Raw genomic sequence first — 16020 nt, forward strand, 5'->3', positions numbered from 1 at the left:
TTGGTAGTTAAAATGAGTGTATTTTAATTATTCAAAGCGAGAGGGGAAAAATCTTGATAGATTCCGAGCAGATATGAGCACTTTTACAAAACGTGTAACAGAGAAATACACGTACGCTTCGAACTTTAAAATCGTTCTCATCTAAAATTACAAAAATGTGACTTGCCAAGTTCTTCTCCTGTGGTCTTCAGATATAAAAGATTCAGTATTGTTAAATAAAACTTATGTTGCAGACACACGAACAAAATATAAACAAGATTTAACGAGAGAAAGAGAGAAAAAATATTTTTGAGCGGAATTCACAGAGAGACGCAAAGAAAGCGAGCAACGTGACACTGTTTTCTAGTAGAAGATGATCAATCGCATATATACATATATATATATATTTTTTTTAATGTTGGATTATATGTTTCACTCGTGTAATTTAATTCGTTAACATCTATATCGCGTGTGTATTACGCGCGCGCGCGCACATACACACACACACGTGGCTTTCTCTGAGAAGAACTGTCGGGGAATGAGTGTCAAAAATCTATACTCCAGAATGCATCTTCGAGATCGCTGGCGAAATCGCGTCTTCGAACACATGCCGGATTTCACTTCGCCGAGTCAAATGTCAGCGTGAAAAGCAGTCACCGCGTGTGTTCGTCACAATGCACACACTTTCAACTACTGACATTATAGACGTACTCCCATTTTTTTTTTTGAGAGCAGATTTTGCCGTGTCTTGCGCGCTCGTTCGAAAGAACTCGCGAGATGAATTATATATATATATTCCGCGCAATTTTTATAGCACAATTATTGTTGCGCACAATGTGCCACGGTTTTTCGCAGATTTAACGGACAATTTCTCCTTATTTGTTCACCTTTCTCCGTCTCGCTCTATCTCTTTCTTTACATAATTTTGACGACGAAGCGCATCTCATTAGCACGCTAATTTGCGTCTTGTTCCATAAACTCGGTCAAGATGGGAATTGTGAAAATAATTTCACAGAAAATACCGCGCGAAATATAACAATTAAAATAACAAACAAACAAAGATGAAAGAAGATGCTACGTATACATAATAGTAAACTTTTATCAATGAAATATATAAAAGAACGTCAAAAACAAATGTATTTTTTTCCATAATTTGTCTATTGTTTCTCGTGTAAAAATGAAGCAAGCTGCACATTTCGTACGCTTTTTCGAAATCAAAAACACGGCTTAATTTTTCTACGGCTGTTTTTTTTTTTTGAAAAAGTTGCTAATAATCCTAAAACAATTTCATTGACCGTCATCGTGACGTTATTATTCGCTTCGAACTTCTGATTGATCCGTCGACTTGTCCGGTTTGCCTCGACTGCTTTCACTATCCGACAATCTGGTTTCCTCCTCCGGGTAACCAACGTGATGGGTCTTGCGTAAGGCCAGTTAAAGGCCCCCAGGGGCCTTGTGTGCGCGCGCGCGCGCGCGATCACGCCGTGTATTCGCGAAAGAGATATCACGTGTTCGCACCATGTTTAATATCCGTGTGTAATTTTCGTCGCACATACAATTTTGTATGCGATTACAACGTAACCGATCGCACAACGCGTTAGAAGAACGGATTACACTAGCGCCCGTAGATAGGTACGTTCTTCTGACGTCACGTAAGAAGGATCGCGCCTTGGCATTAACCGTTTGACGCAACGTGCCCTTGCTTAATTGCTGGCACTCTGCCTGCCGCATGAGAAACTCACTTTTCTCTCGACGACACCAAACATATGTCTCGCTCAAAGTGACGCAAACAAAAAAAAACAAAAAAAAAACAAACAAAATTTAAAAAACAGGCCTTTGAAATAAAAATCAAAGTTATGTAATAATTTTCGTAATAATTTGAAGTTTGAATCCGAAAAAATAAAGTTTCTCTTCGATACTGCAATTTTCGAGAATTGCTTGCTAGAATCAGGCGATATGTTTTATTTACGAAGAGCTTGACAGACATAACATTTTCAGCGCCGTTCACCTAGAGAATGCTATGCGGGTATTTAAGTATGCGGAAAAATGACGAGCACGCTTGTGCAACATGGTTAAGTGCAAAGCGCAACGAATATATATACATATATTCGTCGGGAGACTCTTTAGACATTTGAAGAGGTGGAAAAATATCGCGCTCTGGCATTAAACGTCATTTATTCAATACGCGTTCTCTCACGATGCCGCGCGCGATATTAAGACGATTAGATGGATGATAGATCGCGAAACGAATGTTGTTCTTTTGTGTGTGTGTGTCTTGGAGGATGTGATCCTTCTTGATATTTTCCATCGCGCGGGCTGAGTGTTTGGTTATTAAACGAGAACGAAAATAGAGTCTTCAGCGAGTCTTAGTCATCACATCACGCGTGAGAGAATGATCGTACGAGAATTATGTCGTAGAAACACGTCGTGATATTTGAAAGCGATGTTGCAACGTCTCGGTCTCAAATTGAGATTTGAAGGAAGAATAAAATTAACTTCTCTCTCCTTCTCTCTCTCTCTTTCTTTTAACTTTCAACCTGCAATTTAATAGTTTTTTTCTTATTATCCCAATTTGAGAGACGCTCGCGAATTCGTTAATTCATCTTCTTTCCCAACTCTTGTTCCGCCCTCCACGACGATCCTCTTGCGGTTTTTACTCGATATTTCTTCTCGTCCTCGCGTATAATTGACGTCTCGCGATGTCGCGAAGAATTCCAACCGCGGTTGGGACCACACGATCCATCACGCTCGGCACCGCCGCCGCGTCGGCAGGCCGAGCACGTAAGCAACCCGGGGGTACTCTGGTGGGGTCCGCCGCGGTGAAGGGAGTGAAGGGGAGAGACCGTGTCCGGACCGTGTACCGAGGCCGACACCTAAGTGCGCGCCAATCGACTACGCCGTCAGTAGTCAGAGTCAGCAGTAGTCGAACAGAACGCCGGGAAGATGAACTATCTGAGAAGCGTGACCCCGCTGCTGCTCCTGGCAGTCCTGGCACGTGGTAAGTCCACCACCACCCGCCACCACCCGTCATCCGCGGGCGAGCTTTGCCTTTACTCCGCCTACGCGTGTCTGGATGCGAGCGTCGTGTGTGTGCATCTCAAAGGAACGAGCTCCTCTTCTTCTCCCGCGAAGAAAGAGAAAGAAAAGTGAAAAACTCTTTTTGCAAAAGAGCTTTCCTTTTTTCCCCGTGAACCCCGTCGATCAGATTGCGGCGCCACCCTAGGCTCGCGAACGCTTTCACCGCCGTTCGGGGTGCCATATGTTAAGACCCGCGTGTGTGACATTATGACGAACACTCGATCTCGAGAGATGATCGATGGAAGTCGCGATGTGGAGTATCAGAAAACTCAACAATTTTTTTGCCAATTAATTAAGTGTTCGTTCATTTCACGAAATATTGCTCGTTAAGAAGAAAATTGCAGAACGTTCACACGTTTTATTTGATTTAAATAAATTTATTATCCAGGTTTAATTTCAAAATAATATCATTCGAATTATTTCTATTTCGAGATCTATTCGTTCAACGTGTCCCTTTTTCTTCTTTTTTTCTTTATTTTTTTTTAATAAATAATTATGATTTTTTAATCTTTGCTGGTTCCTTTGATCCCGGAAATATCATCATCTTCAACGAGAGGAAATCTGAATTTTATCTGATATTTCTGTCTCTAGCAAAGTTGGTTTTGCTAGCTACACTTTTGCTTTTCGATGCGAGAGACAATTATGGTACCCGTTATACTTCAGCTCGCTATCGGAATGTGTGCTCGCGAATAAAAAAAAAGTCCGAGGCCGTCATGCGAAACGAGCCACTTCGAATCACAAACTTTCAATCAGTCAACTCGACAAACTTGACCGCCGAAATCTCATTTACGCGGATTTTTCGCCGTCATATCGTTCACGAAACTCAACTCGAACGCGACATTGTCGCGAAATGCGCAATTTTTTTTTATACAAACGCTCAGAGAATATTAATTCTCTCAATTTTCTCTTAAATTATTTTGTTATTCGATATAGTTCAGGGTCTTACGATTCACAATGCGCCCACTTTACTCACTGGCGCACCGCCGTGTCCAAGCCCTTACGGGGTTCACGCTTACGCGCATCCCGAAGACTGCGGTGCCTTCTTTCTGTGCACAAACGGCAGTCTGACTTTTGAATATTGCGAGAACGGACTTCTATTCGACGGACACGGCAACATCTACAATCATTGCAATTACAACTGGGCCGTCGACTGCGGAAATCGCAAAGCCGACTGTAAGTGTAACACGCTTTATTTTCACTATCCGAGTTATGCAATTTATTAATGTTTTTTTTATTTATTATTGTCTTTAAACGGAAAAGCACGTGTAATAATAAACGCGTAAAAACAGCAATAAAAAAATTCACAGCGAAAATTCCAGAAGACTTACGTTACCACATATTATTCACGCCGTTTATTTTTTGCGAAACTTATATAAAAGCAAAAAAAAAACAACCGAGGGTCAGTCGAGCGAGAGACACATTGTCGTGAAAGTAAAAGGCAGTCGAGTGATTTTGGCAGCGCCTTAGTGGGCCACGTTAAAACGCCAATCATGTCGCCTTCGAAATCTCATTCGATTGCTTATCATTCGGAGCACATTTCGGCGCAAAGAAAAACATTTACAAAGAATTTTTCTTTTGCAATCTAATTATAGAAAAATACTTTAGCCTTTTTCTTATAAATTAAAACCTTCGAAATTTGTTTATTTTTATTTCAGTATTTTCTATTAACAAAAAATTACGGTTTTACTTCTAAAAAATTAAAATGAAACGAGAGAGAGATCTAAAAGAGTTAAAATATTAGAAAAAAATCTCAACGTCTCTTTCCGATCGGATATAAGGAAACGCTCTGAGACATCATCCTTTTGCAGACACGCCGATCAGCAGCCCGGGCTGCGAGTATCAGTTCGGTATGTATCCGGAGAGCGACAGTTGCAGCACCACTTACGTCAAATGCATTCACGGCGAACCTCATCAAGCTCACTGCGACCCCGGTCTGGTCTACAACGCCAAGACTCACACCTGCGTCTGGCCGGACGAGCTTATTCCCTTTTGCAATCCCGAGGCCATAGTGGGTTTCAAGTGCCCGCACAAACTGCCCCCCAACAGCCCCGCCACCAAGTTCTGGCCCTACCCGAGGTGATGCACGTTGTGCGAAATTACGTTTGCGAGACTTCGCGAGAAATCGCGCGTAACGAAAGTGAACGCGGAAATAAAATCGAGATCAACGCACTTTAAACGGGATATAAACATTTTTGATGTTTTTTTTTTTTTATACGTCTTGGAAAAAAAGTCAAAAATTCTTAATTCTCTTACGTACTTTTACGTTATTACTGACATTTTTTTTTTTTTTTAATTGAATTCAAGACGTGATTGATACCTTCGTGTAAATTTCCGGTTGCATATTTATGCGAGATGTGTTAGCTCGCTGCACGGCGCCCACAAGGGGGCAATAAAATTCTTTATCTCGATCTTTCTTTTGCGTTTTACCTTTTTTTTAACTACGAGAAAGATTCATGGAGAGAAAATACCGCGCGCCACTGGCGATTATAAAAGTAAAAGGAGTCAACGCCGTTAATGTCAAACAGTTTGCGTTTGTGCGCAGTATCTCGATTTAAGAACCGGTCGTCTTCCGAGAAAGACCGAAAGGAAATTAGCAAGACAAGATAGAGAGAAAGAGAAAGAGCGAGAAAAAAACTAAGACAAATGGCGAATAGCACTTTTATTCGAATGTCGAATGTTTTTTCTTCATGAAACTTATGGCGTATTTGAAAGATTGATGAAACTTGAAGCACGCAGAAACTTCTCTTCGAATTATATTTTCTTTAATTTAAAAAAAAAACGGGAAAAAATATTCTTTTTATTGCACATAATAAAATTTCATGTAATAGAAAAAAAAATGTTTTTTTTGCAACTGATGCGATGTTTTCAGATTCCCTGTGCCAGGTGACTGCGGCAGACTGATCACCTGTGTCGACGGTCATCCGCGACTTCTCACCTGCGGAGATGGAAAACTCTTCGACTCAGTGAGTCTGACCTGTCTAGATCCTGACGAAGTTCCTCACTGGTTTGTACACATTTTATATTTATACGTATATACATATAAACATACTTTAATTTTTTAACAAACTTTTTGTTTTTTTTTTTTTAGCTCTAATGGCGTTTAAGAATAAAGCACGTTCCTTTTTGAAAGTTTGATCTTCCGACATTCTCAATCAACGAAACAACCAACGAAAATCAACAACAAAAAACGTTCGATAACAAATAAAATTTCAGCGAAAAGGTGTAACAATGTAATCTTAAAATTAAAAAAAAAAACGATAATGTGCAAAACCATTACAAATACATAATTATGTTGTACATAAAAAAATTGAGCATTGAAACTATCACAAGACAAGAAATAAAAATTGTAAAAATTAAGAAAAACGAGAAAATTGTAATAAATAACAAAAGAATTTATACAAAAAAAAAAAAGAACTAAAAAAGAAACCTGCAAGAAGAAAATTAAAACATTAATCGAATATATGCGAAAAGGTGAAAAAATGCTATCTTCTATTTTGGTTCGGCGCTGAAGATAGAAAAACAAACGGGGGACAGTTAATAATTGTAAATTATTATCAATAAATGTGTTTAAAAGAGAGAGTAATTGCATGTAACGCGCGTGAAGAATGAGTACGGTGTATGTAGTACATATTATGTATATTTATATATAGTACGATATATGTAATACATATATGAATGTATTTATGATAAATAGAATAACAATGTACAGCCAGGCAACATTGAATAAAATCTGGACATGCGTATAAAAAATATACAACGTACAGTTTATTCCAATCGATCTACATGTACACGATACGAACCTTAACGATTACGAGAAGAGAGAAGAGATAGAAGGAATTATTTACATCTCGACCAATGAGACGACGGAGACGAGAATAGAGAGACGTGAACGGTCCTGAGAAACTGAAAAACAACTGTGAGAGATGTTCGCGATTAACATTTATCAATTGATAAATACGTGAGAATACGTGAGTCTCCGTTCTCGGGAGGGGGAAAAAAGCTCGATCGGGGTCACAATAATACAAATGGATCAATAGATCAATACCGATCAATAAATGGGATATCGATCGATATGGATCAATGGATCGATAGATCGACAAGTCTCGGTCCTTGGAAATGTGTTCAATCAACTCTTCGAAATTCTTTTTTCATATTTTTATAGACTATAACGATCGTTTTTGTTTCAAACACAATTCCTGCATTTACGTGTCGTCTTCTATCAACTTTGTGTGATTTTAGTTGTAACATAACTTTATCAACGGTGCTTAAAATTTTCATTACAATCAACACTTCTAAACTTCAATAAAAAAAAAAAAAAACAAAAACTCGAAATAAATATCTAATGTTCAAAAGAAGTAATAAATATATGTTCAGAATTAAAATTAAAACTTCGCGATTGTGTGTGAACAGAGAAAAGAACTAGAAAAACAAAATGTCTACTCGGCGCGTAAAAATCTAAAACTGCTAAAACCCTCGCCAATTCGATTCTCTACGTTAAAGATTCGATTCTAGACTTAAAGAACTACAAAGATCATGAGAGGAAGGTCGACAAGAAAGAGAAAAAGAAAGAAAGAGAGAGAGAGAGAGATAGGGAAAAAGAGAAAGACAGAGAAAGGAGCTTCTCTAAAAATAAAATTGATCGATGATCGGCGAGTTTTCGATCTCCGGGACTTGACTCGTCGAAGAGGGACCACCTCCTGTTGCTTCCTTCGGTCTGGACAGGACCCGCCGCAACTTTAGTTTCTGGCTCGCGGTCGCAGAGCGATCGGCAGCGCGCCCGATGGCAAGGGTGGCACGCCCGGCGGCAGATTCTCCTCCTCGGATTCCTGCTCGTTGCGACCCTCGGGTAACTCGCCCTCGACGGGCGGCGGCGTCGTCGGCACGTCGCAGTCCTCCGTCGGCGGCACCACGCATCTCAGCGACCGTCTGTCGAACACCAGCATCGCCGGGCAGCGCTGCAGCCGCGGATAACCACCCTGGCACTGCCAGTAACGATTGCACGACTTACCCAGAGGCACGTTACCGTTGGCGTCGTCATTGCAGAGAGCTGGAAGCAAATCAATCTGTCTCAGCCTGGCTGAAGATTCAGCATGACGCGTGATCTGAAATTCTTAACGTCTCATTTGCGTGAAAAATTTGTTGTTTACCAATAAAGAACTCGAAATAATATATTTTTTTTAAATAATTCGTTTCAAATCTGAACATTTAATTGAAAATCAGGAAATTATTCAACCACACATTTCGTAACAAATAGAAACGTAAAAAAATCTCTCGATAATAATAAGTTTTCATCGCGCGTTTCAACCTTGAAAAAGAAAGATACGATCGCGCGCGGTAATCAATGTATCAGACAACGTAAGTATATGACATTCAGCGAGGCGGCGCGGCGCGAATTAATAATAAACGCGTTTCATCTGGCCCCTCGTCGTCGAGGACGAGGAGAAGGAGAAAGGCGCGACGAGAATTTTCACTTTGAAATGCTAATTAAAGCGCCTCGCCCCTTTTTCCACGGGACGCTGACTCGTGCAAGAAACCGAACACAACAAACACGGTACGAGGAAGTGCGTCCTGTTCGCCCACTTTCGAAAGTGAAAATGATCGGAACGATCAGCTGCGTCTTGTCGAATTAAAAAAACCGAACTCGTAATACTCAGAAATAAAAAACTCAACGCGCTTGTTATTCTTCACCGAACAATCTCTAAGTAAACGTCAATTTTTTAACAATTAAATCAATTTTTTATTTTTCGCAATAAATACTGTAATATTGATTTTTTCATTTCGAGAACGTGTTGCTGTTATACTTACGATGCTTCTGACATCCCTCGACGTTCTCGGGCCAGTCGCAGGATCTGGCCCTCTCGTTGTAGAGCAGACCGCCTATGCAGAGCTGCTCGGTGGCGGTGCCGTTCCAACAGGTCCAGTACCTGGTGCAGGAAGTCTCGTGGCCGAAGATGCCGTAAAGCCAGTCGCAGTGTTCGGTCGAGATCGGCGGGTTCGCCTGGCGTTTGCCATCGCAGTAGTTCGCCCGCCAGGGATAATCGCAGCCTTCGGTAACGCCGCGGTGCTTGCCGGCGAACACCAAACCGTTCGGACAGTCGAACAGCTCGGGACGGCCGTTCACGCACTCCCAGTAGCGATCGCAGTATTCGATGTCGCCTACGACCCGCGATTTCGTCTGGCACGGGTCCTCCTGGCCCTGTTTCTGGCCCAGCGAGCCTACGAGCACGAAGATGTCAAGTTTCGCCTAGTCGAAATAGAAATTATCCTTCCTTTCTTTCTCTTCTAATTTCGAAACAGAATTTTCAAAGGAAATCGATCAGGCAAAGTTACGATCTTCACGAGTGCGCAATGTAAATCCCTGTTACATATTTCCTTGAGGAAATAATTTTATTCACGTTAATTAACAAGAGCGCGGACGTGTGCCATTTAATAGACCATTTGCGAACGCGAGTTTGTTTCCTTCTTGTCGTTTTCTGCTTTCCCGTTCTAATCAAGCTGCAACGTAAATTAGCCGCGTAAAGCTCGTTACCGGCTTTCAACTTTATCTGCCAATTTATCGCGTCTCATTAATCTTTTCCTGACTCCTTTTAATTACGTCTCATCTTCTCCCTCCCTCTCTCTCTCTCTCTCTCTCGCCGAGATTACGATATACCAAAGTGCACGCGTATCGACGCGTCGCGAATTCCATCCGCGCGCGCGTCCTCGTCGAAGGATACGAATCGATGTGTAAACACGAATGTGTGTATTGTGAATATTCCAACCACGTGCGGTTTCGGAGTCGTTTAACGTCTCTCTCTCGAAATTAATCGAAATCCGTCGACTTGAACATCACAATGACGCGATTCACGCGCGGATTTAACAAAACGCCATTCGAGATTATCGCCCGGTCGATCAACATAAGCAGATATCGAACCTTCAACGCGACCCGGCGCGAAGATCGCATTCGTTACGCGTTTGATTTTGTACAGAACGTTTTCGTCTCTGCTAAAGGCAGATAATAAGGAAAGATCGTATCGCACGTTCAGGAGCTACGAACTGTGCATATCCCACAGAGAATTTTCGAGAACGCCACCACCGGGCGTCGATTTACCGCAATCGATCGATCCTCTAATGATCCGCCGGCGCGTTCGCGCTCGCCGGAAAAGCAAATAGTAAAATAAGGTGGGAAGTCGACGCGAGACGCGCTCCCAAGACGGGCTCTCGAGAGTGAAAGTGCCTTAGCCTTGACTCGCAACCTTCGGGGCACTTAGTTCCACACCTCCTGGCTCCACCTTTCTGATCCCTTCCGCACTCTCCTCCCCGCGACCCCCTCGAAAGATTTGACTGGTCGATTCCGTTCGATACAACGTTCTCATCTCTCGATTTGGAAGACGCGTTCCTTCAGTTTGCTAAAAATATTACGAGCGCGTCGGGTCTCAAAGTAATATCATTACTTGTTTCAATTTTCTTTTTTCTTTTTTCTTTTTTTTTTTTATCTCGTCTTATTTCACCTCGTTCGCCTCTCTGGTTCTCTCATTCTTGTTTGATCGCTCTCTCTTTTTCGTGTAGGATCTCCGATCGAGAAAATAAAAAATCTCAAAACAACAACTCGTATCCTCTCAGGCTGAGACGAGGGACTACGAGGGACCCATCGCCGCCGTTTTTCGCAAGGAGTTTCTGATAGCAACCACACACCTCGCGATTATTCTTTATTTTCAATCTCGATTACATTTTTGTAGTGATCATAATCGCGGCGTTTTGTTATTCCAAAGACGCCGCGTAAAGAGACGTGCGATTGCGATAAACTACGACAAAACTTTGTAAACGGCACGGTAAAAAAAACATTTGAGAAACAAATCGTGAGAGAAGTAAAAAAAAAAAAAAAAGGTCGAGTATCGTTGAACGAATGATAATAATCGTTATGCGCAGCACACGCATGTGTGCGATTACGTTACACGGCGTTTGAGTCGCGGAAAGATTGCGCATTGTTGTTGACCAACTGGTCCGAGCGGATAAGGGAAGGAAAGCGAGGCGCGCGCGATCGATCTCACGATACGGATAATCTCCGTGGGGAAGCCGAGCTTTGCCTGTTTCTGAGAAAGAACGTTCAGAGAGAGAGAGAAAGAGAGAGATTGTGAGTTTCCACCGTGGCGCGAATTGCGCAAATCGTGGCCTTAATTATCAATGAGAATATATCGTGATAATAATCTTGCATCAATAAGTATCGTACCAGCGATACGTCATCGCGCATTTAAACAGCCATTTTGCGCGCTCCGTTTATTTTTAGAATTCAGAGAATTTGCACAGACACTTCTCAAAACATTTGGAAATTACAAAATTTACAAACTAAAAAGAGGCACGTCGAAAATAAAATGTGAAAAAATGTGTGATATTAAAAAATTTTCTAGATATTCTATTTTCTTATTTTTTATCAAAACACCCGAGAGACGATAAAATTATCTGTCTGTCGAGTATCGAGCTATTGATTATTTTCTCAGGAATTATGCAAATCATCAAAAAGACCCGTAATAACAGCCGTGGGGGCCCACCCGTGAGTACAATTTCGCGCCTGAAGACTCGAGAACGATATAAATCCGATTTGTCTCGCTGGGACCGTTTTTGCGATTATAATCGATTTGCGCGCGCGCGCGCGCGCAATTGTCACGGTGCGGCGAATAGGTGGAGACATCCCTGGGACGTTCGTCGTGGCGCATTACGCAAGCGGGACGCTTGGTTATAACGTCGAGTTACTTTCCCTTCCTTTACGACTCCTTGTAAAGTCGTCGGCTCTTGCCGTTCCTAAGTCGCCGCTGAAAGGCAGGAGCGGCTCCGATTTGCTTCTCGCGCGAAAATTTCACGCTCCCCGCAAAAAAGCGAAACCTCACGAACGAACGAACGAACGAACGAACGAACGAACGATGATCCGGGAAGTTTCCCTCGCTTGAATTTGCGAAGAGTCGATTTTTACAAGCGGAGAAAGCGTCTCACGACGGAGACTAATGAAAGATGACGTTTATCGCGAAAAAAAAAAAAAAAAAACAAACGTCGAAGCGCTAATGCGTTCAATATCTTCAACAAATGTCACACATTCGCAGAAATATCTCAATTTGCATAATATTTCACTCGGATAATCTACGGACGATTTACTTTTTTTATGCCGGTATCACAAACTTTCGAGATAAATTTCTCGTTTGAGATAGATCGCGCGCGGAATTGAGCTATCAATCGAGTCGGAAAAATAATAAGATAATTTTCTCGTCGAGATAAATTGTGGTTTTTTGGTTCTCATTTAATCCAGTACATGTACTGGATTAAATGAGAGAAAAAAAAATTCCGCGTATATTTCCAATCGCGGCGGAGCAAAAGTCACGAAGTCTCTCTTTCTCTCTCTCTTTCTTCTCTCTTTATCTCTCTCGACGCGTTCTCTTCACGTTCTCTTCCATCCAAGGCGCGAATAAGCGTTCGAGAGACGCCCATTTCGCCGATCGTTCTCCAGACCGGTAGAAGCCGAGGAGAGAATGCGAGGCCCTACCCTCGAGTTCCACTAACAGTGCAACGTTCCCGACAAAAAGGCGTTGTATGTATGTACCGACAACAACAACAACAACAACGGCGTAGCCGCGACGACTTCCTCTTTCCTTCCTATTCGCGTTGTTTTTGTCGATCGATCGATATAACTCAAGTCGAGCGGAACGCTTCGTGTTCTTTGTTTTTCGCTATTACGCCCCCGCTTTCGAAAACCCCAGCAGCGGGGAGCGCGACTTCGAATCGAAGTTTCGAGCAGACGAAAATAAACAAAATGAATGAATGAATGAATGAACTTTTGCTCCGAAGAGAAGATCGCGGCTACCGCTCGACCCTAAGTTTCCGAGCGTTTTACCGTAGAAAGTAAGATCTCTTGCGTAAGCGTTGCATCTCGGCGACGATATGTGTTCGCCGAAAAAAATCGGCAAGGAAATCGATATGGAAATCGATATACCGAAGAATCTACAGGATGTGAGGGAAAATTTTATATAAGTCCCATATATATACATATTAATGTCGGGATTACGCGGGCGTTCAGAGATATCAAGCAAAAAAAAAAAAAAAATTATCCTAATTAAATACAATATATATGTACATAAAGAAGCAATTAGGTTCTCATATATTAATTAAGCGATCTTCTCGATTAACAAAAGATGAGAGATTCCGGACAGATTTCGTAGAAAACTCAAGCTTGTGAATTTAAATGAGCAAAGATATCCTGCTACATCCGTTAAATAATAAATTTATTGAAAGACAGAAGAGAGAACAAGAGAGAGAGAGAGAGAGATTGAGCGAACTGCAGACTATGCGCTACTTTCATATTTTCACTTCGGGCACACGGGAGAAAGTTCTCAAGATGTGTGAAACCTGGTGAATGGCGTTATTGTTCTTCACGGAGATGTGTGTAATAATTAAGGGAACCGCTGTTTATATACTACTTAGTTTCTGGCTACTGTCGCGAAGATTGTGCAACGAAAATTGTAATCAAACCTCATTATCTAACTCAACCAACGAATCTACGGATTATTATCGGACGAGAATAATAATTACATAAGTTAAACGCGTGAAAATTGAAAACAATTGTCTCGGTCGTGAATGCGGTATTAACTTAATCAAGTATCATTAGCGTAGAAATTTCGCATTCTCCTTTCGAAATGAGAACGCGAAAGCGATAAGTGATAAATTTAGCGATAATTGAAGCAATTCTCTCGTTACTGATAACGAGCGCCGTTAGAGAACGAGACGATTGATACGACGAGAAAATTGGAATGGAAAACATTCCGCGTTCTCTCCTTCAATATCGCGAAGGACGCGAAGAGAGGATTGCCTTAACATTAATCGATGCGATACGCGCGATCAACGTTAAAGATTCGCGAAGGAAAGTAGAACGATTCGCGGCAGTTTTGTTTTTTTTTTCACTGCGACCGCGGTGTAACGGCTGTGAGAAAATTTCACCGTTTTCATAGCGCGCACCTAACCGCGCTTGCTCGACTTGATTCGATTCGAGAAGTTTTAACGTAGGACTCTCTTATATTATTTATAAAGAGAGACATAGACACGTACGTCAGCCAATCTCGAAAGTGAAAGCCGAACGGTCGTTAGATCAAATCCAAGATCAAAGCCAATTTCTAGAGACATCTCGTATTTACTGTGGTACGAGTTGAGATAAGCGTGAAGATAAAGCGTTTAAAGAGTAATGAAAATATAAGATATATTAAAATAAAATACCAAATGATGAAACAGTATAAATTTAAATTGAAATAATTTTCAATTACGACGAGACAAAAAAAAATAATTATTTCTATCTCTTTCTCTCTTTCTCTCAATTAATATTACTTGTGTAATAAAGTTTTAAAAATATCATAGTGCTTAATTTTTATTTAAAAAAAATAATACGTAGAGTTGTTATATTAATTTATATTTTATTATTTACAGCGGTGAAAAAATTTAATATTTTCCGCGTTTAATAATTTAATAATTTAATAATTTAATATTTCAAAAATGAAATATTAAAATTATGCGTATCTTTTTAATTATTAACTATCTATAAATTTGTAGATGTACAATAAAATTAGTTGTTTAATACAAATATAAATACTGTTTAATACAAATATAAATACGTACGCAATTGTATGTAAGACAGTAGTAGCGAGTGTCAAAATTTATAACTACAACGTATATATATATATATATATATATTAATATGTCAGCGGAAAACAACACAAGTATTAATTCGCACACCTGATATGCGTGTCGATTAATCTCCACGAAGAAACTTCAAGGTGAAAAATAAACAAAAACAAAAATGACCACAGAGAGAAGAAACAAGGAGACGCCGAAAAGAAAGCAAGAAGAGGAAGAAGAAAGAGAAGAAGACAACTTAACGAAAACAAGACAAGAGTTAACTCACCCTGCGCAACCAGGAGCACCAGAACGAGCGGAAGGATCTGCTGCGACATTCTGCGTCCGAGATGATGTACGATCGACTTAACACGAAATGTCAATCCCAATGACCGACGTTGATAATCCGGGATATATGCTTGGGGAATGTGTGCTCTCTCTTCTTCGTTCGTGTGAGAGATCCGAAGAAGCTCGGCTGATGAGTTTTCGTGTCGAGACTGGTCACTGAGAGAGGCGTTTGCCTGGTGTCTTATATGAGCTCCCCACTCCTCCTCGTCTTCTGGCCGATCTCTGGGGCCGCATAGGAACGTTCTACACAGGAGAGCACACCTGGTTTCGTCTATCGCGAACCTTCCGACGGTTGATAGTCGCCGACGGGTGATTAGCCTGATGATGATACGATGACACCGCTCGTTAGAAAACAATCTCCTAACGTGACTCACGTGAGAGAGACGACACTAAGTGTCCCCTAATGATAATTGGGTATTCCGCGCGCCTCTTTGTACTCTTTTTCACATTGTATTTGCGATTCACCGGGGAAGGCCACCAGTGCGTGGCATCACGCATCGACTGCGAATCGACAGATACGATCTCTGTGTGTACGTGTGTGTGTGTGTGTATATATATTTACGGAAATTATAAGACTCGTGACACCAACTGACAAATGGATTTAATTCGTACTTTATGTAACTGAGTAAATTTCTTGAATTTTGCCGCCACAATATAAATAGATGAATTATAATTTAAAATAGCGAAGTCGAGAGCGCGCATTATTTACAACGCGTACGCAATAATTTACCGATATTAAAGTGTGATTGATGGCCGTCGTAAAGAGATTTGCAAGGAAGTAAAAAGACGAGACATTCCCATAAATTATCATCGCGCGCAAATACCCTTCTTGTAAGAACTTTTGCGCAGCTCCGTCGAAACGCAGATATGCCCTCGCACGACGATCAACTAGATGCGCGCGCTACAAACAAATCAGTAGCACAAAAACACATCTAATTATCTAATTATCTCGAGATTATAATTTTTCCCGAGTAAATCAACATTCTCATG

At 41.1% G+C, this 16020-nt stretch overlaps 2 protein-coding genes across 2 annotated transcripts; one reads left to right on the plus strand and one right to left on the minus strand.

Moving 5' to 3' along the window:
- Window positions 1-2847: 2847 nt before the first annotated feature.
- On the plus strand, window positions 2848-7376 carry LOC109852565. The gene is made up of 5 exons (XM_020423824.1): window positions 2848-2977; window positions 3991-4230; window positions 4866-5133; window positions 5927-6061; window positions 6146-7376. Exons 1-5 carry the CDS (start codon window positions 2923-2925, stop codon window positions 6159-6161), a joined length of 714 nt encoding a protein of 237 aa, XP_020279413.1. The 5' UTR covers window positions 2848-2922; the 3' UTR covers window positions 6162-7376.
- Window positions 6801-15211, minus strand: LOC109852564 (chondroitin proteoglycan-2-like). The gene is made up of 3 exons (XM_020423823.1): window positions 14972-15211; window positions 8863-9273; window positions 6801-8104 (listed from the first exon to the last, which is right to left on the minus strand). The coding sequence occupies exons 1-3, from the start codon at window positions 15018-15020 to the stop codon at window positions 7794-7796; spliced, it is 771 nt and encodes a 256-aa protein (XP_020279412.1). The 5' UTR covers window positions 15021-15211; the 3' UTR covers window positions 6801-7793.
- Window positions 15212-16020: the final 809 nt, after the last annotated feature.

Source organism: Pseudomyrmex gracilis, unplaced genomic scaffold (genome assembly GCF_002006095.1).
Source record: "Pseudomyrmex gracilis isolate BER0280 unplaced genomic scaffold, ASM200609v1 scaffold_31, whole genome shotgun sequence".
NCBI lineage: Eukaryota > Metazoa > Arthropoda > Insecta > Hymenoptera > Formicidae > Pseudomyrmex > Pseudomyrmex gracilis.

What these genes read in the sequence shown, in the direction of transcription:
- LOC109852564 (XM_020423823.1), bottom strand. Translation starts at nt 15,020, where the DNA reads ATGTCGCAGCAGATCCTTCCGCTCGTTCTGGTGCTCCTGGTTGCGCAG. An exon ending in GGTGCTCCTGGTTGCGCAGG is followed by an intron (nt 9,274 to 14,971) that starts GTGAGTTAACTC and finishes TCGTGCTCGTAG; the next exon opens with GCTCGCTGGGCCAGAAACAG. An exon ending in CGAGGGATGTCAGAAGCATC is followed by an intron (nt 8,105 to 8,862) that starts GTAAGTATAACA and finishes ATTTGCTTCCAG; the next exon opens with CTCTCTGCAATGACGACGCC.
- LOC109852565 (XM_020423824.1), top strand. Translation starts at nt 2,923, where the DNA reads ATGAACTATCTGAGAAGCGTGACCCCGCTGCTGCTCCTGGCAGTCCTG. An exon ending in CCTGGCAGTCCTGGCACGTG is followed by an intron (nt 2,978 to 3,990) that starts GTAAGTCCACCA and finishes TATTCGATATAG; the next exon opens with TTCAGGGTCTTACGATTCAC. An exon ending in AAGTTCTGGCCCTACCCGAG is followed by an intron (nt 5,134 to 5,926) that starts GTGATGCACGTT and finishes CGATGTTTTCAG; the next exon opens with ATTCCCTGTGCCAGGTGACT.